Source organism: Kogia breviceps, chromosome 9 (genome assembly GCF_026419965.1).
Source record: "Kogia breviceps isolate mKogBre1 chromosome 9, mKogBre1 haplotype 1, whole genome shotgun sequence".
In the NCBI taxonomy this organism is placed as follows: Eukaryota; Metazoa; Chordata; class Mammalia; order Artiodactyla; family Physeteridae; genus Kogia; species Kogia breviceps.
In genome coordinates, this window is record NC_081318.1 from 95,269,352 (window position 1) to 95,295,856 (window position 26,505).

At 45.0% G+C, this 26,505-nt stretch overlaps 1 protein-coding gene across 4 annotated transcripts in view; it reads left to right on the top strand.

Annotated features, from left to right (window-relative positions):
• LHFPL3 (LHFPL tetraspan subfamily member 3) overlaps window positions 1-26,505 on the top strand; it is a 545,073-nt gene that overhangs the window by 482,010 nt on the left and 36,558 nt on the right. Inside the window, exons 3-4 of one of the 4 annotated variants that reach the window (XM_067042801.1) lie at window positions 17,052-17,079; window positions 17,313-17,354. The exons of 1 other annotated variant lie outside the window; for it this stretch is intronic. In XM_067042801.1, coding sequence (XP_066898902.1) covers window positions 17,052-17,068 — 17 coding nt within the window. In that variant the 3' untranslated portion in view covers window positions 17,069-17,079; window positions 17,313-17,354. Of the gene's footprint in view, window positions 1-17,051; window positions 17,100-17,312; window positions 17,355-26,505 lie in introns of those variants that run through there. 2 more of the 4 variants (XM_067042800.1, XM_067042802.1) reach the window with 2 other exon arrangements.

The window sequence follows — 26,505 nt, forward strand, 5'->3', positions numbered from 1 at the left end:
CAATACCATCTGGAGGAGGAAGAGGGGAGGACCTTTCAATAATTCACAACCATCAATCATAATTTGGGCTTTGTCCATTTAAGGAGGTTTCCGTGACACTAAATGATTGGATGAGACTTCAGTAGCCCAGGGCTCATTCTGTTCCAGAAGTGACCTTAGTCTCAAGGGTCCTTCTCAAAGGTGGTAACATAGAGCTTAAATAAACTCTAGTGTAGTCCTGATGTTTCTAAATACAAATGTCTAGAAGTATTCAGTCTTGGTCCAAATAGATATTTGATGTAGAAAATGCTAAATTCTTGATAACACATTTATCAAGTAAAAACAAGGTCCCTGATATTTCATCCTAGTCTAGTTCTGAATGTCTTCCTCTTGCTACAAGGTTTCTCAGCATCGCCACTGCCAACATTTTGGACCAGCTAATTCTTTTGGGCTCGTGGGCTTTCCTGTGTATTTCAGGATGTTTAGCAGCATTCCTGGCCTCTATCCATTCAAAGCCAGTAGCACTCTTCAGTTATAATAAAGCAAAATGTCTCCAGTTACTGCCAAATATCCCTTAGCATCCAAAGTTTCCCCTGGTTGAGAACCCTTGTCAAAGAAGGAATAACTTTTTCTAATTCACCCAGAGGCACCCTGTGGGCTAGCAATGGTCTGTTAACAAATCCCTCTTTGTCCGCCCCTAAGACCAAGTAAGCCATGACAGCTTGGGGGAATACTAGATCGAAGAGAGGTTCAAAGTAGCTGTGATCTTCAGCAAAGGGCTAACACAAAAGAACACAGGCGAGAGAGTAAAAGTGAAGATAGAATTTTAAAGGACAGTGGGCTTGTACGCAGATTGCTTTGTTCTCACTGTTCATTCTATCACGAAGTAGCTGTTGGGTGTCTGCTATGTCACCGTCTTGGTGCTATACCTGCAAGGAATACAAAACCAAAGTAACGTGGAGTCCCAAGCCTTTAGAACTCTATAGTCTGCCTGAGGAGATGAGCATAGACATGTCCAACAGTAGGATTATGGTCCAAGCGATATGTGATGAACAGAAGCAGTGATATATGATAGCACAGTATGTGGAGAATGTTATTAACTGCTCCCCAGATTAATAAATAATTTCAGAAAAAGAAGATGAGTTCATTCCAAAAAAACTTCTATTACCAAACATTTTTTTTTTGAATTTTATTTATTTTTGGCTGCGTTTGGTCTTCGTTGCTGTGTGCGGGCTTTCTCTAGTTGTGGTGAGCAGGGGTTACCCTTCATTGCAGTGTGCGGGCTTCTCCTTGCAGTGGCTTCTCTTGTTGCAAAGCACGGGCTCTAGGCCGCACGGGCTTCAGTAGTTGTGGCATGCGGGCTCAATAGTGTGGCTCGCAGGGTCTAGAGCGCAGGCTCACTAGTTGTGGTGCACGGGCTTAGTTGCTCCGCGGCATGTAGAATCTTCCCGGACCAGGGATCGAACCCATGTCCCCTGCATTGGCAGGTGGATTTTTATCTGCTGCGCCACCAGGGAAGTCCCTCTATTACCAAAATTTTTAATTTTATAAGTATTTTTCATCTGAATGAAGAGTTTAGTAGGCCCAGGTTCAAGGACTAGTCCTGTCCTAACCAGCTACATGACCTATGACAGCCACGTAACTGCTCTAGGCCTCAGTTTTCCCATCTCTAAAGTGAGAGGGCTGAACGGATGATTTCTCAGGCCCTTCCAGCTACAACATTCTGTGATGCTGAGCCCTTTAGGTTTTCTACATTCTGAGCTTAATTTCTCATTCTCTGAAGTATTGCATCCCAGAATGTTTTATATAAAAAATTGTATTCCCAAATCTGCAGTAGCTTTAGCTTGAAATATATATATATTATGCCATAAAGCTCAATATAGATTTGTAAACCAGAACTCAGAAACATTAAATAGCTCATAAGTACTTTAAAATTAATTTGATCTTGAATGTGTCTGAATGAATGGGCTTGACATAAGCCTTTCAATTTTTCACCCCACTTCAGAGAGTGCACAAAGTACAAACTGTAAATCAGCCTTCACATTTGCTGGTATGGCCACTAAGCTGAACAAGAAAAAAAGAAGAAAAAGAGATATGGCTAATAAAGTATTCAAACAAGATTTAGGAGCTTGAAGAGCACAGGGCCCAGCTTGTGACTTGCCTTCTTTGAAGTACTCATGTTTGTGTAACTCAGCTGGTGTCTAGACACACAGAGAGTGGACATTTGAAGCAGCAGGTCCAGTAACTCAGAACAGCTTTTCGCCTTGAGTATCCATTTCAAGCAGGCATGTATGGCTGAGAGGGAGGGAGGGAGAATATGTTAAGGTAGGACAGTGATATAAGGAACTGGCACAGAGATCAGAAGGATACAAATGATCAGTTTCCTTCCCCACTCAGGTTGGCCTGGGCCAAGCATAGCCACAGTGAGCCCCATGAACTGAAGCATATTTAGACAGCAAGAGCAGTCCATGGTGTGAATTGTATAGAATTTGCTGTCACACGTTAGCTGCTCTGTTAAAAAAAAAAAAAAAAAAAAAAAAAAAAAGGAGAAGCAACATGGAAATACGATGAACTTGGGGTCAGATTGATCCAAGACAAATCTTAACATCTACCACTTTCTAGTTATGTGTCCTTGGACAAATTATTTAATGTCTTGAGATTGCATTTTCCTATCTATAAAATGGATACAATAAGACCTATAATCCAGAAATGTTGTGAGGATTAAATGAAATAATGTGTGTTTCAGGACTGAGTCAGCTGCATATAACAGAAAACCCAAATAACAGTGCCTTTAACACAGAGAGGTTGATTTTCCTTCGTATAATATGAATTCTGATGGTAGTAGTTCATGACTGGCAAGGGGGCTCCATAATATCAAGAATGTCCCAATTTCCTTCTTTATTTTGCTGTATTATCTTTAGCTTGTGGCTTGTATCCTCGCGATTACCTTGTGATCATAAGATGGTTCCTGCAGCTCCAATCATCGCATTTCCATTTCAGTTAGGAAGAAGGAAGAAGAGGGAAGAAGAAAAAGAAGCCTGCCTTCCAGCTAACTGTTTAAAGAGTTTTCCTAGATGCCTCACCCAGCAACTTTTGTTTATAGCTTATTGGTCATACCTTTCTTCAAGGGAGCCTGGAAGAGTTAGGATTTTATTTTTTATTTTTATTTTTTTATTTTATTTTTTTTTTGCGGTATGCGGGCCTCTCACTGTTGTGGCCTCTCCCATTGTGGAGCGCAGGCTCCGGACGCGCAGGCTCAGCGGCCATGGCTCACGGGCCCAGCCGCTCTGCGGCATGTGGGATCTTCCCGGACTGGGGCACGAACCCGTGTCCCCTGCATCGGCAGGCGGATTCTCAACCACTGCGCCACCAGGGAAGCCCAAGAGTTAGGATTTTAGATGGACACATTGCTACCCTCAACGATATAGGGGATTAAGGCAAAAGGAGAGAGTGGATACTCGGTAACTAATTAGTAATCTCTCATGATATGTACAGCACCTAGCTAATGGAAGGTATTCAGTGAATAAAAGCTATTATTTAATGTATTCTTTAAGCTATTTTGGAAATACTTGGCCCATCTCACTATTCCGACTCCCTCAGAATGCCTATCCAATCTTTGAGTCAAGGCCCATCTCTCAGAGGCCTCCACCACCATTTGGGGACCTCACAAAAGAGGTTAGACCCTCTTCTAGATCATAGCCCTTGACAATTTGAAAGCAGCTGTCCTGTGCTCATTAGACCATCTCAGCCCCAGACCAACTACCCCCCAGGTCCTTCAAGTCAGATGGTATTGTCAGAAGTCCTAAACATTCTTCTGTGAACCAGATCTCTCTGTAGCTGGGGCTCACACAGCAGAACAAAATGATCCAGGTGTGGGCAGTGCAAGAGGAAACAAGAGAAGGTCTGTCAGTTTCCTAGTTTTAGACTCTCTCTTTGTAGCCCACTCCTGCCATGCCTGACTCATAAGTCAGCCCTGGGGGACTCTTTCATCAGAGACTCTGAGACAGGCCAGGACAGTCTAAGAAACAGAGTTGACCTTCCTGGGCTCTGATGCCCTCAGAGCAGAGAGGCAGGGCCTCTAGGTCTCTGTCCCCACTGCCCTCAAACTCCTCAGACCCGCAGAGGGTGCTGTCTGTTCACAGAATTAGCAGGCAAAGGGTTAAGGACACAGCCTCACAGGATGGGGAGGAGAGAACCCTGCCCCAGCAAGCAGAGAACTCAGTAACTCAAATCTAGCTCCCTCCCCTCCCCTCCTGTCTGAAACCAAGAGACGTAGATGCCCGGATACTCTTCCAGCAAAGGAGCGGTGTTCCAGGAGTTCAGGACTTACGCCCAGAGGGTACTGGCCTGATGGCCCTTCCCAGGGGATGAGGCAACCAGGGCTCAGGAAGGCACAGCCAGCAGCCCTCCTGTTCTCAACCACAGGAAAGATGGGTGAAGGCTCCCCAGTCCAGAGCAGCTGAAGAGGTTAGCCAGACAGATGGCATAAGTAGAAAGGTAAGAAGGAAAATTTGCCTCCAAAACATACTGACTCCCAAAGCTCATTCTTATCAGGCCCAGGCTACAGTTTGGCCCCAAGCTCCTGGCCTCAGGTCTTGCTTTCTGGGGAGATAGAGCACCCCCATCTTGCTGACCAAGGGGCCACAGCCTGGCTTGCCCACCGTCAAAGGCAAGTAGAAATGTGAAATTATAAAGGAAGAGAGTAGAAAAAATATAAAAGGACCCACTTTGCTGTGAGGAGTGAAGGAAGTCACAGGTGCCTTTTAAGTCATGGATTGCTGGGTTTTCATGGAATATCTAGAAGAAAAAGTGGTTTCCCTTTGGCTAGGATGGGTATCCATCCTGACTTTCCTGGGAGAGTCCCAGTTTATACCTGCTGAACTGACATAATTATGAGTAGCATCCACTTTCACTCTTGAAATGGACGTGATTGGACCACAAGTGATATGGTGGCTCTACCTTGGGGAGGGAGTAGAAAGAATAATAAGTTATTCTTTTCATACCTTTTCTCCTATAACTCATAGTATATTTATAGCTAGACATTGACCATTTTACCATGTAACCATGTTCATCTTTACAAATTAAAAATTATATTCTTATCCAAGCTAATTTATCTTAATCTAAGTTATATGTCATCAAGGTGCACTTTTATGCCTAACTAAAAAATATTATCCATACATAATGGTAATACTAAAATTAACCAGAGAGAGTTCTTTTTTAAATGGTTTGAGTCTACAAATAATTATAATAGGTTTAATAATTTTTGTTGAAACCAGTGCAGTATCATCATAGTTTTTTGATTATTTTTAACTTTGTTGTTGTTTTTTTAAAGGCTGCATTCCTATTTTCCCGGACTTGTTTATTGATCTTTAAGGGGGGCAGCTCAACATAGAAAAGGAGCAGAGGCCTTAGACTCGATAGAACTGGGTATAAAGTCTGGTTTTTCATCTCTCTTTGTGGCGTTAAGCAGTATCATCCTCTGTTTCTATATTGATAAAATGGGAATGATAGTAAGAATGGTTAGTATTTATCAACCATGTTCTACTGACCAAGCACTGTTCTCAGGGGCTCACATATGTTAACTTATTTAATCTTCATAACAACCCTGTGAGGAAGGTACTATTATATAATCCTTCTTTTTACACAGAGCAAACCGAGAGGTTAAGGCACTTGCTCAGGAGCACACAGCTCTTACTTAACACCTGAGTTCTTAACCACTGTGTTCTGTCGCCCACCTGATGGGGGTCTGAGGAAGATTACATGAGAAATTAAACATATGATGCTCATCATTGTGACTGGCAGAGTAGAAGTTTGACTAAGCGAAGCCTGCACCTTTCACAGCAGCATCCTCTAGCACGATAGCATTCCAGTGTCTGCCTAAGCAGAGAGTTTTGGTGAAAGTTGCAGTCTGCACAGGTTTGTTTCCCAGATTGCTAGGAAATTCAGATCAAGCAGTTCCAATGATGTAAAGAGAGCTTTGGCAAGAATGCAGTCGTGCTCTCAAAACATGTCCTTGAGAGCATTTTTCCTTGAGAAAAACTGAGTCTGTTTCTTTTGAAGGAAAAACCAAAACTTTCAAAGCGAGCAAGGAACAACATTTAGAGCCTGGAGGTGTATGTCAAGCTATATGCGTAACCACGTCCTGTATCAGAGAGAGAATCAAGGGTAAAGCACTGCCACTCGGGAGAGTGACCTGCAGCCCCCTCTCCTCCAGGGTGCCCTCACCCACCCCTTTGCTCAGTGCCTGCGTACAGCAAACCACCAGACACCGCAGTCAGATTTTCAGATTCTCTGAGAGCCTCCCTGCAGCATAGTTTCCTCATTGAAAAAAAAAAAAAAGTAGAGGCAGTGGGGATTTTCCTGCATCACAAAATGATTGTGAAGATTAATGATGTAAAGTCACATAGAGCACCTTAATACATCAGAAGAAAGTGTTTCAGAATTCTGTATGACACACGTGGGGCACTCGATAGAGCATAGTCTTCAGAGCAGCTAGCCCTGAATTTGAATCCCCACTGAACCTGCACTACTGCTTTCTAGTTAGGTGACTTTGGGTAAGAGACTAAATAAAGCCTTTTGGACTTACTGTCCTCATCTGTGAAAGGAGGATTAATAATATCTGCCTTCAAAGATGTCATGCAAATGGACTAAGATGGCCCAAGGAAATGCTTGTCATACAGTAGACAGTCTCAGTCCCTCTACCTGATCAGCACTTCAGTTATTTAGGGACTAATGATGTGTACACTATGTAAATTTTTCCAGTCCCTTCACTTCTCCTATTTTCCTGTCTTTTGCCATTTCAGTATATATTGGTGAAAGCCACGCTGGAACAGGGAGAAAACTTTGAAATGGAATGAAACTTACAGAAATCAGCATTGTCCTTTGTTATTTTCTTCTCCAGTTAAAGAGCTTGGTACAGAAGACAGACTCGAATGTTTAGGAGTTTAGCTGCACCAGATAACTGTCATTGGCCTTTCATGGTGGAGAATCTAAAATTGGTTGCATTGTCCATCATCCTATCAGGCGGTATTAGTACCCATAGTATTACATTCTCCATGAACATTTAAAAAAAAAAAACAGGTAGCTATAAAGGACCAAATTTTGCTCCCAGCTACACATTCAGTGATTCTAATTCATAGGGCTTCAGTGCATACATCTGAGGAGAGACTTTTCTTCATAACCAATGTTCATTCTGTCCAAATGTGCCAGAGAGTAATACTCCTATAAAGCATATTTAACCCAGCGAATTGAGTCCTAAAGCATTTCTATTACTCTGTTATTTCTCAGTTAGAATACTTTTCATCTACCTCAAAAAGCTCTTTTCCTGTCATGGCTCACCACCTTGTCTTAGGATCTTTCTGTTCAGTATTTCTACCTGATGCAAAGGTCAGACCCGACGGGACTTTACTGTCTCTGGATTCCATCAGGGCTGAACTGCAAGCTCCTTCTGAATCCTCACCTCTCTTTCTCTCCTGTATCTCCTGGATGCCCTTGGACATCACCAGTGCTTTTGTCATTTGACTGAAATATTCTATAGCATCATTTGCTTCCTGAAATTACCTGTTTGGACCTAGTAGACATCATTGGGGTCTGGCTGGGCAAGAGGGATCAAGATAGCAAGTCCAGATGCCAGATAAGGTGTGGCAGTTGTCATTGTCCAATAGAGACAAACACTTGAACAAATGGGAGGTGGACAAAAGGAAGACTTTTGGCCAAAAGCTAGCCGACAGGCTCCCAACGTTCCATTGACTAGTTAATCAACACACGTGTGCACAGTCCATTCAGCATGACCTGCTCAGGTCTGAAGACAGAGAAGGCAGCTTCAGTTACACGATGGTTTAGATGGAATGTGCCCAGGGAATTCCTTTACTAGGTCTCCATACTGCTGAGACGTTTGTTCATCTCAATGGACGTTCTCAAATCACTGAAGACCATTGTAGCCTTGGAGAGGTAGGGATACCTTTTATTTTGATGCAGGTAGAAGACAGTTGTCAGCCAGATTTATATTCATTAAACAAATATAAATTTATATTCCCTGGCACTTTCTTTTTGCCATTCATTCCTTCCTTGCATTCTCTTCACTTGTGTGGGTTCCATTGTGAACTTTCTGTAACAGGTGGCAGTGTGGCCTCTGGAGTCAGATGCCCTGGGTTCAGATCTTGGCGCTTCCATTTACTATCTCTGTGGCCATGGGTGATACATTTAACTGTAAGGACCTCAGTCTACTGATGCTCACTAATGGAAATGAGAATAGTGCCTGATTGATTTATTGAGATTAAATGAGTGAATGCTCATAAAGACCCTAGTGTCAGACACAGAGTAAGCACTCATTAAGTATTGTTCAATCAGCCAACATTTGCTATGTGTTTTGCTGGTAAGAGTGATTTTTAGATTTGCTCTCCAGGGCGCTCCACACTTTGCATCTAGGCAGCCAATGTCCAGAGCCTAGGAAATTCACTGTAGGCATGAACAGCAACAGCAAGAAAGTAAGCTGAGATGAGCTCTGACCCTCAGACGGTCGTCACTTGTTCATCCATTAATTTCAGTCAGTAAACACTTATTGAGCACATACTTATGTGCTAAGCACCGTTCTAGAAGAGGGAGGTATAGTAACACAGCAGGTAGACAATGTACATCCCTTACTTATTTTATCACATTCACAGTACATATCAAGGTGTTTGACAGATATTATTAGATGCTCAATAAGTGATTCTTGAATGAATAAATGTTTAATGCTCGGCTAACTTGCTTTCAGACTTTACTCATACTGCTTTGGAGAAGCAATGTAACCTTGCTAACCAGAAGGCTTTACTCACTCTATTTAGACTTTTATGCAGAGTTGCCCATTAGACTATCCCCTGTAGCCAGAACTTAAACTATGTGATCATTAATTTTATTATCAACTTCACTGGGTAAGAGATGCCCAGATAGCTGGTAAGACATCATTTCTGGGTGTGTCTGTGAGGGTATTTCCAGAACAGAGTAGACTGAGTAAAAAAGATTACGCTCACCAGTGTGAGTGGGCATCATTCAATCTGTTGAGGGTCTGAATAGAACACAAAGTTGGAGGAAGGGTGAATTTGCTCTCTTGCTTGAGGTGGAACATCCGTCTTCTCCTGCCCCTCAGAAGATGCCATCAGCACTCCTGATTCTCAGCCTTCAGACTTAGACTGGGACTTACACCATCAGCTCCCCTGGTTCTCAGGCATTTGGACTTGGACTGAATTACACCACTGGGTTTCCTGGTTCTCCAGCCTGCAGATAGCAGACTGTGGGACTTCTCAGCCTCCATAATTACATGAACCAATTCTTATCATCAGTTTCACTATCTATGTATCTATCTCCCATTGGTTCTGCTTCTCTAGAGAACTCTGACTAATATAACCCATATAAAGACTTAAGTACTTGACTTACATAAATTGTCCTTGATATTCTGTAATTAGGCAAGTCTCCTCAACCAGTTTAGCCATTCTTGGGAGCAGTGGTTCCCGTCTAGAGGGATGGAGTAAGAAGACACATGGGAACCACCCGATGAGCTTCTTCACACTACAGAAGTTCCACACGCAGTACCTCCCCTCCCCCAACAAATCCTCATCCTATCTGGGTAGAGGAGGAATTGTCTAAGTTGATGCACGTTTCCAGGTGTTTCTGATACATTTCCCCGTACACTTCCACGGTCCCCAACCCCAGACACCTACCTCCATTTAGAGAAAATCAGTTCTATCTTTTCATTTAAATAAAAGCTCTAGGCTCGTGGCCTTCAGTGTTGTGGCTCACGGGCTCTAAAGCGCAGGCTCAGTAGCTGTGGCACACGGGCTTGGTTGCTCCGTGGCATGTGGGATCTTCCTGGACCAGGGCTCAAACCCATGTCCCCTGCATTGGCAGGCGGACTCTTAACCACTGAGCCACCAGGAAAGTCCCTGTATTGCTTATTAAATGTATTAAATAATTATCCTCAGCACTTTACAGGTGGGTTTTGACTGAAGATGACTTACATACTCATATATTTATGTTTCATTGTATCTTTTTCAGAATTAGACTTCTACAGCGTAGTACACGGCTTACATTCAGGTTTTATTAGAGCATAATAAATGTTGTAGCGCGGCACTATCTCACAGAACAGTGATGGAAATGCTCTCTATCTGCTCTATCCAATACAGTGTCCTAGACTAGATACATGCGTCTTCTGAGCATTTGAAATGTAGCTAGTGAGACTTAGGAACTAAATTTTTAACTGTATTTTATTTTAATTAACTTAAATTTAAATAGCCACGTGTGTCTAGAGGCTGCCGTATTGGAATGTAGAAGTACAGTACAGTATAGAGAAACATGCTTCCATTTTATTTTTTAGCCAAAATAATATAGAACTAGGACCCATTCCATTTTTTTAATCATTTTCCGTAAAATCCAAAGCAGGCAACAACAACAACGCTGTAAGAGACGGGAAGAAACTCTGCCATGCTTACATTTCCACTGGGGAATGAATTCTTAACAACAAAGAAAATTCTGACCCAGGATAGATGAATGGAGAGAGGCAGGAAAGAGGCATTCCCAAGGGGAGCTCCATGGCAAATTCCTAGTTGTCTGTGAGACACAGAGCGGAGAGAGACTGTCAAGGAGAGAGAAATCCCCCTCAGAGGAAAATCTAAATATGTTTTTAGCCACCTGTCACCCCAGAGGGAGGACGGGATAGCAATGTTAAATTGGTAAGATTGTAAAACAAAGAAATTAACTGCCGTACAAGTCCAGCTGAGGTGTTTAAGGTGCATTTTAACCGATGGAACTTCATTGCTGAGATCCAGATGGGGACTGATGCTGCCTAGATGGCAGATTCGAAACCTGAATCGCTTTCACCTTAGAAAACGAGCATTTTCATTACAAACACCGTTCCACAAAAGCAGGATTGTGCTGTATTTTCATCTAGAGCTAGTATTAGGTAAATCACAAAGTGACCCCAGATTCAGAAAGAGAGAGGTAGGGTGACGAGGCAACAGGAATACAGGACACACAGGCTCCACTGCAAAAATGTGAACTAAAAAGTCCCTTCGGTACAAATGAAGTCGCTACCAAAGGAGCGAAGAATGGAAGCATGTAAACTGAAGGAGTTCATTCATGGGCCAGACAAGAGAGCAGTAATGAATTCTGAGCTAGGACAGTATTTCTCAAATCAGATTTCAGGCACATATGCTTGCGGAGAGATGGGGGTCTTTGGGCTTAAAAAGGACATTTAGGTTTTGTGCTTTCATTTTACCGATTATAAACAGAAACCTTGTCTTTTCTTCAGTGAGGCTTCTCAATTGAAAATCACGTTCAAAGAATGAGACTTCAGCTGTCTTAAGTAAATGTTTCTCAAATGCTGGTTAAGAAAATTTACCATAGGTCTTAGAGGATTATTTTCCTTCAAAGGGGTCCATAGTTTCTTCACATTTGGAGATCAGTGACCTAGAGGCAGACCACACACACCCCTTGATTTGTATCTTGTTGGAGGAGTTAAAGCAGTTTTCCAACTTTGCCTTTAGCTTGCTTGTGAAAAGATTAAACCTTTCCAAACTCAGAGGGCAGGCTGGGCTTACTTTTCCTATTATATTCCCTAATGGAGGTCCTTGCTTAGAAAACTGTGCCCTTCTGTTGCAAATGGGAAGTGGTGTGATAGGTGGGGTAGTCCTGGACCACAAGTCAGGCGGTCTCCCTCTAACCCTGACTCTCCAACTGACTTTCACTTGTCCTCTCTGAGCTTTTGTTTCCTCATCTGTAAAATGGATAATTAATTACCAAGGTCACATCCAGCCTAGATTTCTTTGACTGTAACAATAAATTTCAGTGCCATCTCCTACGTCTTCTCTGAAAGGCCTCTCAGTTGAAAGTAGTTTTCACTAGGACTCTCTTTCGTTTCTGTTCTTTTCTTTGTTACCCTCCACCACGGAGCGCCGAAGGGTCAGGAGGTGATGCATTTGAAGGGAAAAAAAAAAATCAGTCAACACTCAGCGTTCCATCTATTATCTGCTACCACCTAGGAAGTGGGAAATTAAACTATAGAACCCAAACTCCCAGGATTCAGTGCAAGTCACCCAGCTATAAAAGAAATCTCAGAGGGACATTTGGGCTGGTTTCTATAAAGTTTCCAATGAATGAGACAGCTGTTCACTCAAGTGTGAGTAAATCAAATGGGAACATAAAAGCTATGTCTGTTTTTATGTTTTGAGTATTATAAATAAAATTACTTGAGGGGACTCTCAGCCTATTGGTTGATATTCCATTCTGAGAGAGACACATATGTTGTGAGCTCTCTGAACATTCAAAGGTGTCCCATATGAGCAGTGATGGTACAAGGCCTGTCTGTGTCTGTAGCAAAGAGAAAAGTGTGCTGGCCATGCATGTGCATGGAACCACCAAGCCACTGCTGCCTTTTGGTAGAAGTAATGCTATTCCTTTTCTCTAAGGAGTCCTCTCCCACACTTTTGGAAGGGTGCACGTAGGGTATGCCCCATTGCCTCAGCAGTGATTGGAATATCATACCTGTAATCTGTGGGATAATTCTTAGGGTTCGGAGGGATCCAGAAGAGGTTTGCCTTGAGACTTCTGTAGCCAAGACACAGCATAGAGCATCAGAGTACTCTAAGATTACTCGGGCATCAGCCCCTCATCTAGCAATAGAACCCATTCTTTTGGCCTTTTTCCTGCATGAGCTGCCCACTGAAACTTAGCCTGACAGCTTACACCTAGAAATGTCTGTCCTGCCTTGGGAGAGCATTGGGTCCTGGGACCTAGAGGAGAACTTAGAAGCTACTGCCATTGAACTCTTTACTAAAATTCACCCCGTTCAGGATGATGATACCACAGCTGTCTTCACCACAGCTAGGGCTCTAGCTCTCCAGATGCGGTCCTGTGGCCTGATAGGATCACTGATCCTCCAGGATACGTGGCATTCCTTGTCCCATCAGCAAGAAAAATGTGACTGCCTCTGTCTCTTCTGTTAAAATAATGACCTTCTGGTCAGCATGGAATGAAAGCCCTCCAAGGCAAGAGAATGACTTACTTGAAATGGTTCCCTCTGAAATCATCTTGTAGTTCCCATTCTAGTTAAAATTTGGCTAATGTCTCCATTGCTGCAAACATTAAATCATTAGACCTACTTTGTCTGGTTGGAAATCCCTTTGCTTTTCTAAGTATCCTCTGCCTCTTTCTCCCGTTTGTAATTTTGCCAGAGCTACATTCTGTTGACGTAAATAGCATCCATTCAAAGAGGTGTTTGGACAGATCAAGGTGTCTCTGTGTGTTCCAGAGCCCAGGCACTGTAGTCTGTGTCCTTGAGGCAGTACCTGCAATTGGGAAAGATCTGAGAGAGTGTGTTTAAAAAACCAGCATCCCTGCCAGACAAATGAAGCTGCAGTCACCAGCAGCCTTAAACTGCTCCTGCAGTAGACAGCCTACTGCTACTGTGCTTGACAGAGTGAGAGGCTGCCCGAGGAAGAAGAACCCAGGCCCAGCCTTTAGGAGTCCACAGCCCAAGTGGCAGCTGGAGTTACATTTACACAAAAGAATAGCCAGGTTAAAACTCTGCTCAAAGCAGAGGCCTTGTCAGAGCACAGCAGTCTGTGGTTGGGGATGGATGGACTCACACACACACACACACACACACACACACACACACACACACACTGCTTGGTGGGAAAATGCGCTTCTGTGGAAGCCGAGAACCATCATGGGGTCTGTGCTTCAGGGGTGAGCGTGCTTGCTGCCCAGGCAGCCTATGACTCACCCCTTCTGGCAAAAGTTGGTTAAGCCAGGCTTCCTAACAGACCGTGGCAGCTTCCTTGTCATTCTTCCCTTCTGTGTTTGACCAGCTGAAGACTTCCAGTGTTGCTTTTCGTTTGAAATGATGCTTTTAGCGCCCAACATTCCAACTTCAAAGGATCACATTGCTTCATCCGAATGCTCACATCCCAGTGAGGGTCAATGCAGTCCTCTGAGGAAGTGAGAAAGGGTGTGAGGGAACTCAGAGTGACAAAAGAGTCCTACAGCGTCCACCCTGGAAACTTTCTCAGACCAGTGATGAATAAGAAGTGACGTAGTCAGGTAACAACCAGACTAGAGAAGTCAGGAGAGGGCGAAATGGGAAGCAGGAGATGCAAGGTGTCAGAGGGGAAGGAATCAGGTATCCCTGGGTCAGAAGAACAGGACAGCCCATTAATCTGGGTTTCATGGAATGCCATATGTTTTTATTTATTTTAATTTTTATTTCATATGGAGTATAGTTGATTAAGAATGTGTTATACTGTTGGTGGGAATGTAAATTGATACAGCTACAATGGAGAACAGTATGGAGGTTCCTTAAAAAACTAAAAATAGAACTACCATATGACCCAGCAATCCCACTACTGGGCATGTACCCTCCCTGAGAAAACCATAATTCAAAAAGAGTCATGTACCCCAATGTTCACTGCAGCTCTATTTACAAAAGCTAGGACACGGAAGCAACCTGAGTGTCCACTGACAGATGAATGGATAAAGAAGATGTGGCACATATATACAATGGAATATTAGCCATAAAAAGAAATGAAATTACATTATTTGTAGTGAGGTGGGTGGACCTAGAGTCTGTCATACAGAGTGAAGTAAGTCAGAAAGAGAAAAACAAATACCGTATGCTGACACATATATATGGAATCTAAAAAAAAAAAAAAAAAGAGGTTCTGAAGAACGTAGGGGCAGGACAGGAATAAAGACGCAGATGTAGCAGATGTAGAGCATGGACTTGAGGACACGGGGAGGGGGAAGGGTAAACTGGGACGAAGTGAGAGAGTGGCATGGACATGTATACACTACCAAATGTAAAATAGACAGCTAGTGGGAAGCAGCCGTATAGCACAGGGAGATCAGCTCTGTGCTTTGTGACCATCTAGAGGGGTGGGATAGGGAGGGTGGGAGGGAGACACAAGAGGAAGGAGATATGGGGATATATGTATAGCTGATTCACTTTGTTATACAGCAGAAATCCAACACACCATTGTAAAGCAATTATACTCCAATAAAGATGTTAAAAAAAGAAAGAATATTGTGTTAGTTTCAGGTACACAGCAAAGTGATTCAGTTATACATATACATATATCTTTTCTTTTTCAAGTTCTTTTCCCATTTAGGTTTTTACAGAATATTGAGTAGAGTTCCCTGTGCTATACAGTAAGTCCTTGTTGGTTAGCTCTTTTAAATATAGCAGTGTGTATGTCAATCCCAAACTCTCAGTCTCTCCCTCCCTGCCACCCTTCCCCACTGGTAACCATAAGTTCTTTTTCTAAATCTGTGAGTCTATTTCTGTTTTGTAAATAAGTTCCTTTGTATCATTTTTTTTAGATTCTGCATATAAGGGATATCATAAGATATTTGTCTTTCTCTGTCTGACTTACTTCACTTAGTATGATAGTCTCCAGGTCCCTCCATGTGGCTGCAAATGGCATTATTTCATTCTTTATAATTGCTGAGTAATATTCCATTGTATATATTTACTACATCTTCTTTATCCATTCATCTGTCAGTGAACATTTAGGTTGCTTCCATGTCTTGGCTCTTGTGAACAATGCTGCTATGAACATTATGGTACTTGACTCTTTTTGAATTATGGTTTTCTCAGGGTATATGCCCAGTAGTGGGATTGCTGGGTCGTATGGTAGCTCTATTTGTAGTTTTTTAAGGAACCTCCATACTGTTCTCCATAGTGGCTGTATCAATTTACACTCCCACCAACAGTGCTAGAGGCTTGGTTCCCTTTTCTCCACACCCTCTCCAGCATTTATTGTTCGTAGACGTTTTAATGATGGCCATTCTGACCAGTGTGAGGTGATACCTCATTGTAGTTTTGATTTGCATTTCTCCAATAATTAGCAATGTTGAGCATATTTTCATGTGCCTCTTGTCCATCTGCCACATGTTTTTAAATAAGACCTGTCTCCATGTGCAGATGCACCACTAGGAGATGGAGGTGGGGGAGGGGATTCACGCTGGGGGCAAGTAAAGCACTAGCAGGGCACTGGTCCTGGCCACCCAGGGACTCAGAGTGTAATCAGCAAAGGCAGACTCAGCCCAGGTTATCCTCAGAGCACTTTACTTGCAGGTTCCTTTCAGGCTAAGGTCCCATATTTTCCTTGACCACAGTATCCTGCCAAGTGAAATCAAAGCTGACAGAGCGGTTCTGGGAAAGAATAGAGGAGTCTGTCCTTCTGTATGACTTGGTACTCATGACCCAGAACCCTTGCGCTGGCACCTTTGAGCACTTCGCTTCCTGTGTGAGGCACTGGGCAGAAGCAAGTTAGAACATGTTAGATGCCATCAGTGCAAAGGTTAACACCTGATAATGTGTCCACAGCCTGGAACTGTCCAACATGAACCAGGCCTCAGGGTTCTAAACGATCTGTGTGTGCCATTGATTTTTATTTATCTTTCTTAAAAAGCTACTCTGAATTGCTTTGGAATTTGAAATGACACCCTCAAAGAATTATAATGACACAGAAACTATTGCTCAACCCGTGCGTTTCTAACTTTGTCTTTGTTTCTCCTGAATGTTTGATTTCTTCACTTGCTTTTCTTATTGAGCATCTAAATTTCTCACCAAGTCCTTAGCTTTCTGTAAAACCTTTGATCATCTACTCTGGGTGGTATTGCCTGAGGAAGCTGAAGATCTAAATAACAACGGTGATAACCAATACTTAGATGATGCTTAGTCTTGAATAGGACTGTTCAGGTATTTTACATGTATTAATTTATTCCATCCTCACCACAGTCTTATGAGGTAAGTGGTACTATTAGACCCATTTTACATATGAGGAAACTGAGGCATGGAAAGGTAAGACACTTACACAGAGTCACACAACTACCAGTGGCAGAACCAAGATATGAAACCAGGGTCTGGCTCTCAGGACTGTGCCTCTCACCACTATGAATCGCCACACGTATTGCTCTTCACACTGGGAATCGGATGGCCCGGAGTGACACCGTTATTATGAACCTTTAAAAATAAAGTGCAAGCTCTTAATTTATTGTACCTTTAACTATTCTGTTTTTCCCTCCTAAACTCTCAGACGATGGAAATGCTTAAAGCGCACTAAGGTAGTGTGAGACCACGCCATGTAAGTGTGAGCATGGCTCCTCTGGGCCCGACTGTGTTTTGTGCGCTTCCGCCTACCAACCCCGCATGTTTCCTCCGCTGTTCTGATTCCCGCTTTCGCCGCTTGCCCCTGGGGCCGCATGAACCGTCGCAGCCGTCGCTCTTACTTAAGCCGTAGAGCTTATGTCTTTGTTCCTGATTTTGTATTTGTATTTCTCTCTCCCACAATCCCTAGAGAACTTGCCGCTGTCTGCCTGGCACCTCCCCGGGAAGGAGCTGGGGACACCTGGGGAATGCGTTTTGTTATTGTTCTCTGACAGTGAGCCCTCGTATTGTCAGATTTTAGGCTTCTGGGCTAGTGTCCACGTTCTCACAGCAATATTCTACTCCACAGAGCAGAAACGTGTGTAGGCCCCTCATGCAGGCTGTGGCACCCATTGCATCTTTGCTGTGCATTGTTCTTCTGGGACCACCAGCCTAAACGGATTATTGCTCTGTGAGCCTTTGCAGGAGTGAATGCTCTGTGAGAATAGATACCATGCAACAGGGCTAAAATGAGCCATGGAGAAAAGTGGTCATCTTCTGATTTGTTTATTGTTTTCTCTGTACCTGTGTATATGATGGACACATATACATATATTGAACAAACCTGTGATTATCAATGAGACAGGATCATGGTTTCTAAGCCAGATATGGGTTATACAGACCCGTCATTGTACACACCCATACACACACACACACACACACAAATTCAATATGTGATAAACTAGATTTACAGAGTAATAAATTGGGGAGAAGGAGTTTGTGCCTGACAAAAAGTATCCTGTCTTACTGTACAGATTTTCCCCACCTGACCATGATTTCAGGGTTGGAACTTCCTCTTGTCCTCAGTCTCCCAGAAGTTTCAAGTGCGTGTCGAAAGGGAGTGAGGAGGAAACTTTCCAAGTTAGTTGTCAGAGATGACAAGAATTTAAAAGCGCAGGGGCTCTCTCATGAGATGCGATGGAGCACTTAGTCCCTGCAGTGTTGGGACTCGAGCCCGTCGTTTAGACATACCCAGGACGCTGGCGCTTACGGGTCCTTAGAGATGGATTCTTCACTCCAAACCCCTGAATTCACAGATGACTGAGGCCTCCAGAGGGTAACTTGCCCAAATGGGGCAGAGCCTGGATCATAACTCGGTTCTCTTTCCATCAAAGCATCTTACCATTGTGCTGCCCCAGCTCATTTTTCTCTGGGAGGGAACCACGTACACAACCAAGAAGTGAATGAAAGTGAAGGAGTCTACATCCCAAGAAGGAACCCCGGTTCCCCTTCCTGGCTCTGCCACTACATATCTGCATGAACTTGGGAAAGTTACTCTGCCCTTCTGGACCTTGGGCTCCTCATCTGTCAAACAACTCTGACAACAGCTAATTTCAAAAAGTCCATGATGCTAAGTTTGCTCCTAACCTCAGGCTGTTTTCATGCAGCTTCCAGCAGTATTCATTTCTAAGCATAGGATTATGGAAAAAGCTATAGTCGGGCTGTGTAAATGGGGACAGCCTACAGGAGCAAGAGCTCTGTGAGTCTCTGTTATTAACTGAGGAAGGACAAGGGCAGGAGGGAAAGGTGCAGGTGAGAGACAAGTGGCCTGCCCCCCTTACACGGACCTGCCACACGGAGGTGGGCACGGCTGACTCCAGGTGTGATCATCTCAGATAAGCTGATTTCTGCAGTCTGAGGTTATCTGGCTGATATCCACTTCTCTCCTTTCCAAGACAGCACTGATTAGAGCTCTGGAACTTAGGGAGACTCAGTAGGTGAATGAAGTCACATTTTCTCCTTTCGATGCATTGCTGACTGAGCTAACAGGGCCAGGGGAGTCAGTGAGGCAGTCCAAGAATAATTTGAAAGCCAGTTAAGGCAAGAGTAGAGACCCACACGTGCTAGCTTCCAGCAGAGTTTTGAGATACACTCCTTGTTTACGTCAAATTATAGAAATACAGAGATTAACCAAATGTGCAGTGTCATTTTAACAGAGCTTTGGTTTTCCATGGTAAATCCATGGCATATTCGTGATCAATCTTCTTTATAAAGCAAAGAATCATCACTGATGTAACATTTGGCCCCTTTCGTTGTCCCCAGATCAAGTTTGGCTTAACATGCAACTTTTTCCAAGATAGCCCATCAGGTCTGCCGCCGTCTCCCCTGGATCTGATGCTGATTCAGAGTTGGGTGGGAAGAGAAGGACAGGGTGGGGAATGCAGGGGTGGATCACTCCCTCCCTGTGTGTGTCTTAGGCTCTAATGCCACTGGACAAAATGGAGAAGTGCAAAGGGCTGCGACCTTGGAAAATATTACCGGGACAGAATTTCAGCTTCAGGATTTTGGTGGAATAAGGGCTTTGCAGGCAGCAGCAAATCTGGCTGGAAGGGTTGTGCTGAGGACTCTTAAAGCTGCATTTGCGTGGCACTGCAAATAAAATTGAACCATGCCGGTCGACCATGTCATTGGGAGGGAGCAGCTGTTGGAAATTAAGGCCCCTCCTTGGCAACCATCATTGCCCTGGTGTTACCATTCCTTCTCTCATGGTGACTGTTGTGCCGTATGAAGAGGAAAATGACATCCTTGGGCAGCCACACAAGACCAGTCGTCACGCTGAGGATGCTGGACAGGCAGGCAGAGGTCATGAGCCCCTCACCTTACTTCTCCCTTTGCCGGAGATCCCTGGGGTGGCGGGAAGTCGCGCTTTTCCGGCTTCTCGCAGGTCCTTCCTGGCCCCTTCGTAGTGTAATAATTGTCCTGCTGAGACCTCTAGTGGCCATCCTGGTAACGACAGGCGTCTGAGGCAGGAGGGGAGGAAGTCAGACGCTGTGGGCTGCCCCAAAACACAGCCAAGCATGTCCTAGGTGGTCTGTGGAGGCCTCAGCCTGAAAGACTTTCTAGATGAAGGAAAGGGTGTATCAGAGGCCTGAGGCCCCTGAAATATCAGCCTGGAGGCCTAGTGGTCTGTCGCCATGGGAACATGTCCAAGCTGGCCGTTAGTCATGGTGAAGAGGACTCTACCTCCTGTTATACCAGCTTAGTTCTGGGATCTGCTGGATCCTTCCTGACTTGCCCTAAGATATACCTCTAACCCCACTGTTACCTGAAACCAAACTGAGCTCTCTCGAGTCTGAAGAGCCAGCCACCAGAAGCCTGGTTATCTGACAGACGCGTGTACCAACCCACATTTGTCCCCAGGGGCCCTGTGTAGACTGGCCTGGCTTGAAGGCCAGGTGGCTCTGCACTGCTTCCCCCAGACGTTCACCTCCCGGACGGACAGAACACCAGCCCACTATTGCCACCACCACCCACACTCTGATCCTCGGGGCTTCCCGAGAACAGTTAAGTAGGTTACACCTGACTGAGTCAGCCCAAGGCTGGATTGTTTTCATTGTTCGAACCCAGTGGTTTTCAAAGTGTGGTCCCCAGACCAGCAGCCTCAGCATCACCCAGGAACTTGTTAGAAACACAGATGCTCAGGCCCCACCGCAGACCTACTGAATCAGAAACTCTGCAAGTGGGACCCAGCCACCTGGGTTTCTCAGGCTTCCAGACAGCGGTGAGGCTCGCCCTGGTTTGAGGCCCCTTCTCCAAGCATTGATTCGGAAACGTCAGTATATACGTGATGACAAACTCTTAGCTTATTTAAAAGTGGGTGCTGACCCCTCACCCACAGAGATTTAGTAGTTCTGCAGTGGGCATGCAGAAATCTGATTCTTAAATCATCATTCCGTGTAATTCTGCTGCAAGAGATCCACAGACCACCGTTTTGAAAAAGTCTGTTCTCAAAAGAACAGGGCCATCTTCACCACAACAGTTTTGCTTCCTCTCTTGAATTAGTAATAAATATTGTCCTTATATCTCACTGGTCACGAGAGAGACATCAGTAAACATATCAGATACTCCAGGTCTTTGAAGCGGATCATATTTTCCCTCGGCAAATGAGGTTTTTGCTGCTGCTGGGAGAACCTCAGTAGAGCCCATATCACAAGCCGAAAGTGAAATCTTCCTCTGGAAAGAGATAATAATTCCTGAGGGAACAGAAAGAACGGGAGGCCTGTGGCTTCTTGTGAGTCTGGATCTCTGGGTGGTATGTCAGGCTCGACTGAGAAGCTGTGTGTCACCTTTGGGCTGTGAGTCCATCAGAGAGAAAGTTGCCCTTTATCCTCCCTTCTCGAACAACTCGAGATTTAGTGGTACTTTCTCGACGAGACCCAAGACATTGGTTTATTATAATACTGCTAGGAGGAAGGGATTTTCAAGACTTGAGGTTCTGAGTACCCTTGGCTTATGCAGCCTCTGCGTTGATCGCCCTGAGAAAAATAAGAGTTCACTTTTTGTGAAGGTTCTTGTGAATGAAAAGTCCCAGCTCTTCTCAACACAGCTCTGGGCCCTACTGGGAGCTCCAGGGGAATTTGCCCTCTTTCTTCTTCTGTCCCATGTAACATTCCCATTTAAACACCTCTCCCAGTTCTCTCCAGGGCACCTACACCTTCCTGGGGCACTAATTCGTTGGGCTGTGCTCTGGGAAGACACGTAAGCAGAGTCACGTTTGTTTTTCAAGGATCTGATGGGAGCAGAGCAAGAGACATGGTGCTGGCACTTCTTGTCGCCACCTAGGATTCTCAGTCCTTGTCCAGGCGCCTGTGTGCACGGGTATTGTCTGCTTGGGGGCAGCAGCTTTACCAGGTCAAGACTCTAGTCTTTATTTTTTCTTTTTTTTTTTTTTTTTTTTGCGGTACGCGGGCCTCTCACTGTTGTGGCCCCTCCCACCGCGGAGCACAGGCTCCGGACGCGCAGGCTCAGCGGCCATGGCTCACGGGCCCAGCCGCTCCGCGGCACGTGGGATCCTCCCGGGCCGGGGCACGAACCCGTGTCCCCTGCATCGGCAGGCGGACTCTCAACCACTGCGCCACCAGGGAAGCCCCAAGACTCTAGTCTTTAAAATCATGTGGGTAGAGCAGGCAAAATGCTGGCTCCCTTCCTCCCTTTGTTCGTTGCCGCCTTCCTTCCATCTTCTGCCCCTTACCCATTTTCCCACGCTCCATTTCCCATGTTTTCCTCTGCTTCTGTGAATTTCTCCAGCTTTGCCTCCCCTCTCCTCTCCTCTCGCCGGGCCTCCCACAGTCCTGCAAAGCAGCCGCCACCCCACCCCGTGAACTCCAAGAGCCTCACCAGTGCTAACTGCGGAGGCTACAGGCATCCTGCCAGGCGGGGAATGTCACCTTCATTTATTGGAAATCATAATTACAAGACAGATCTCACATCTCCCCTTGCTCAGACAAAGGGAGACGCAAGGAAGGGAAGAGCAGCAAAGGAAAATCCAAAAAGAAGCCACAAACGGTGTCGAATTTTAAACTCTGTGTCCAGAAGAAGGGCAGCCCACACTGTCCACAGCACTGGGGCTCGGGTCAAAGCATCAGACTTAAATTCCCGAGTCAGCAGGAAAGAGAGGAGGGGGAAGAAAAGAGGGCAGTGTTGAAAATAGGGCAGTAGTAAAGAGAGGAGATGGCTTTTGTCCAGCGCATAAATCCCCTCTTCCCAGGGATGTTCCTGGGTCAGGAGGGACTCCCTTTGGGAGGTGGGAACGGGCGGGGCCGGCCTTGCTGGTGGGCAGCACTGATTTTCCTCTCGCTTCCTTGTTCTTTGTTCCTGCTCCCAGGGCGCCATGGGTGCATGACCCGTGTAGTACACAGGGTCCCAAGCTCAGAAGGGCCCCGTGTTGGGGGTTAATGCTCTGCAGCCCCAGTCTTGAAACTGTGTTTTGTCAGAGAAGTCTGACAGGGCGATGGCACGTTGGAGAGTGTAGGGGGTGGGGAGGCTTGGAGACAGGTCACGTCACGGGGCCCTGCTTCGCGCTGCCTCCCCACCCCCACCCCCGCTTCCTCTCCCTACCCCACCCCGTCCCCAGCTCCCTGGGGATGGGTTCTCAGCCCAGTTGTCCGTACCCTGGTACCTGGGCCCTGCTTAGCCTCCCCTCCTTGTGCCCCAGGAAGGGCCCGGGTGCAGGCGAGCAAGGTCATGGTTGGGTGCACCTGTCCTGCAGCATCCTGGGGCCGGGCACAGCAGTGGCCTTCCCACCCAGGACTAGCAGGGCTGCAACGTGTCTGGTGGGCAGCAGGTAGGAGGTCGCAACTCAAGGAGGAAAGAACCTCTTGCCCACCCTTGATCCATTTACCTTGTACAGAGGTTGCAGTACCCGGGGTCACCCATCTGCCGAGGGCTGGTGATACCACCCGTATATCCCCTCATGGGAAGGGGAGATCCCCCAAGGCCTGCCCCAAGCCAGGGAACAATGTGTCAGACCATCAGCTGGTGGGAGGGGAACACCAGCAGCCGTCAGGCCTGAGAGGGCACACAGGGCAGGGCTCCTGGGCGCCTCTGAGGCTCTGAAGTATCCCTGAGCCAGAGGCACACCCCCCAGCCACTCTCTCGAGCCCACTCTGTGCCTGGGGGACCCTCTCTTCCTTCCCAGTCTTCCTGAATCTGTCTGTGTGTGGTTTTTTCTGGCCAGCTCAAGGCATCCTCCAGGGACAAAATACGTTTGTGTGATTTCAATGATTGCACAAATGAGTGAAATGCTCTTAACGTTTGCACTTAAAACTGGCATTGCATGATGTAAAAATGCATGGTAAATTCATGCTAACCATTTAAATTTTTAATTTTTATTTACTTAGAATGACATTAAATAGGAAATAAGAAACACCATGACTGGTGGTAGTTGCACAACAATGGGAATGTATTTAATACCACTGAACTGTACGCTTAAGATGTACATGTAATGTGTAAATGTAAAAAAAGTCTAAGTGGTGAGTTTTATGTGTATGTTACCACAGTAAGAAAAAAGAAAGAATGAAAACAAACAAACATCATGACAAGGCTAGAGAGAGAGACCACATGAGAAAAGGGAAAAGCCTGCTTTTTGAACGGTTCTCATTTAACACTGAGCCTGCCAATGATGCAGCTCATATAGTCCTTCCTGAGTTGCAGATGATCAAGTTAAATCTTACACAGGAAATCCTAATCCTGTGGGGGAGAAAGGTCCCAGTTTGTGACTAAAGGTAATTTCAACCTTAGTATCCATTCATCTACAGGAGAAAAAAAGGAGGAAACCTAAGAATGAAAAAATAAATAAAAGAGAGATTCTTGAATGAAAACAAGATAAAGGAGATTGTTGCATTTAGACGAGCACCCATCACATTTCTAGGTGACCTCGGATATGCACAGGGCAACGTGAGCGTTCCAGGGTGAGGTCAGTTCATTAATTTATGAGAAAATGTCTTCAAGAACACAGCTTCTCACACTCATCGCAGATTGTCTTTATTACCAGTATATTGCAAATGAGTTAGGTCATTTATCAGCCTCCTGTCTGAAGTCTGGTGCCTCCAACGATAATTAAGAAGCTGTGGGCTTCCCTGGCAGCGCAGCGGTTGGGAGTCCGCCTGCCGATGCAGGGGACATGGGTTCGTGCCCCGGTCCGGGAAGATCCCACATGCCGCGGAGCGGCTGGGCCCGTGAGCCATGGCCGCTGAGCCTGCGCGTCCGGAGCCTGTGCTCCGCAACGGGAGAGGCCACAACGTGAGAAAAAAAAAAAAAAAAAAGCTTGTAACTTCTCATCACTTTAGTATGAAAAAAGGAAATAAAGCAGATTTCAGTGCAGAAAGTATTTCTGGAGCACCATTTGTCAAAGTAAAATTTGTGGGGCTACGTTTTAAATGAGATTTTTTTAAAGAGAGTATAGCATTGTGACCCTTCCAGGTTAAGAAAATTTTGGCTAAACTGAGGCCTGCTACAGTTTGCAAATCCCTCATAATTACTCTCCATGGACCAGTAATGTATCCACCTAAACACACCTTTCTCTGCACTCCTGCGAATCCCAGTAAGCTCTTTAGGCAGGCGTGGGAAGCTTAATGTATTTCCTGTGAAATCATACCATTCTCCTTGATCAGCTAATCCCAGCTTTGCAAATTGAAAAAATTTCATTCCTGGCATCAACAGTCTGTTAAATTAGTTCTGATTAATAATTGAATCTTAAGACCCTTTCAAGGCAACATTTACAACAACAGATTAGTGGGGAAGGGAGAGTGAAGCCACGTAGCACCATTTCGTGATAGAACAGACTGGTGACCTCAACTGGAGGTTAAAGGTAGAGTCCAGACTCTGGGGAAGTTTAATTCCTTAGAAAAATCACAGAAATACACAGACACTTCTCCCCTGCATACTGATGGGCCTAGCATGTATTTCCTGGTAATATACATTTATTGGTGATCTAGACACATTCTTCTTGGACTTGGAGTGTGACTGCAGGTCATAGTCTTGTGGTTCACATTAAGCCCTCTTGGATTTTGAATTATTTATAAGGCATTGCAGAGTATTTCTTCCTTTAATCCTGAAAGAGAAAATACAGCCCTCCTGAAATGTCAAACTGAGAAACAGATAGGCTCCTAGCTTAACAATAGAAAGAATAGCCCTTCTGGATGTTTTCCAGGCATAGAGGATGTCCAAATAACTCTGGATCATTGTGGCAAATCCTTTAAGCATGCTCGTGCTTATACAATACCAGAAGTTGCTTGGGCCGAGATTTTTCCCAGCCCAATCTATGACTGAAGGTAATTTCAGTCCTATTACTCTTTCACCCACTGAACAAAGAAGGAAACCTAAAAGTAAAAGAACATCAGCACCCATCGCATTTTTAAGTAACCCCTAGGGTTTCTCAGTGGAGGCCTTGAGGCTGCCCTAAAGTGTTGCATCAGAACCACCTGTGGGATTGGTTTAAAACGCGGTAGCCTGCATTCTGCCCAGATCTACCGATTCTGGTTCTTTGGGAATTTTTCAGTTACTCCGACACTCTTAGGTAGTAAAATTTGAGAACTGCTGACCTCCAGACAATTCATTAATTTCAGTGAATTATTGTATTTTCAAAGCCTAATGATCCAATGATTCTATTGTATGCATGAGAATCTTTAAATCCTTTGCTTAGTAAGGCTAATAGGTATGTTTTGTAATTCCCAGAGGTTGAGAGCAGATTTCTTTCAGCATTCACCCTCCTAGTAAGCACGTATTGAGGAGGTACTATGACCTGGGCACTGTGCTGGCTTCTGTGAGCTAACTGATCCTCATGGCTTCTCTCTGAGCAGGGATACCCTGCGTGTTTGGTGTGCTTAGGAAAACCTCAGGGTGGAAGCGAGTGCTGAGAAGTGAATCTTCAGGAGGATTAGAGAAAAAAGTAATCGTGGTAATGGCTAAGAGACTCCCAACTCCCTTGCATCCTTGTGATTTTGCTGTATGCCAGGGGCCTTACCTGTATTATCTCATTTCTTCCTCACAGTCATCTGGGAAATAGGGTTGAGTATATTGTCCCATTTTACAGACGAGGACACTATAGCTCAGCAGCGCTGTTC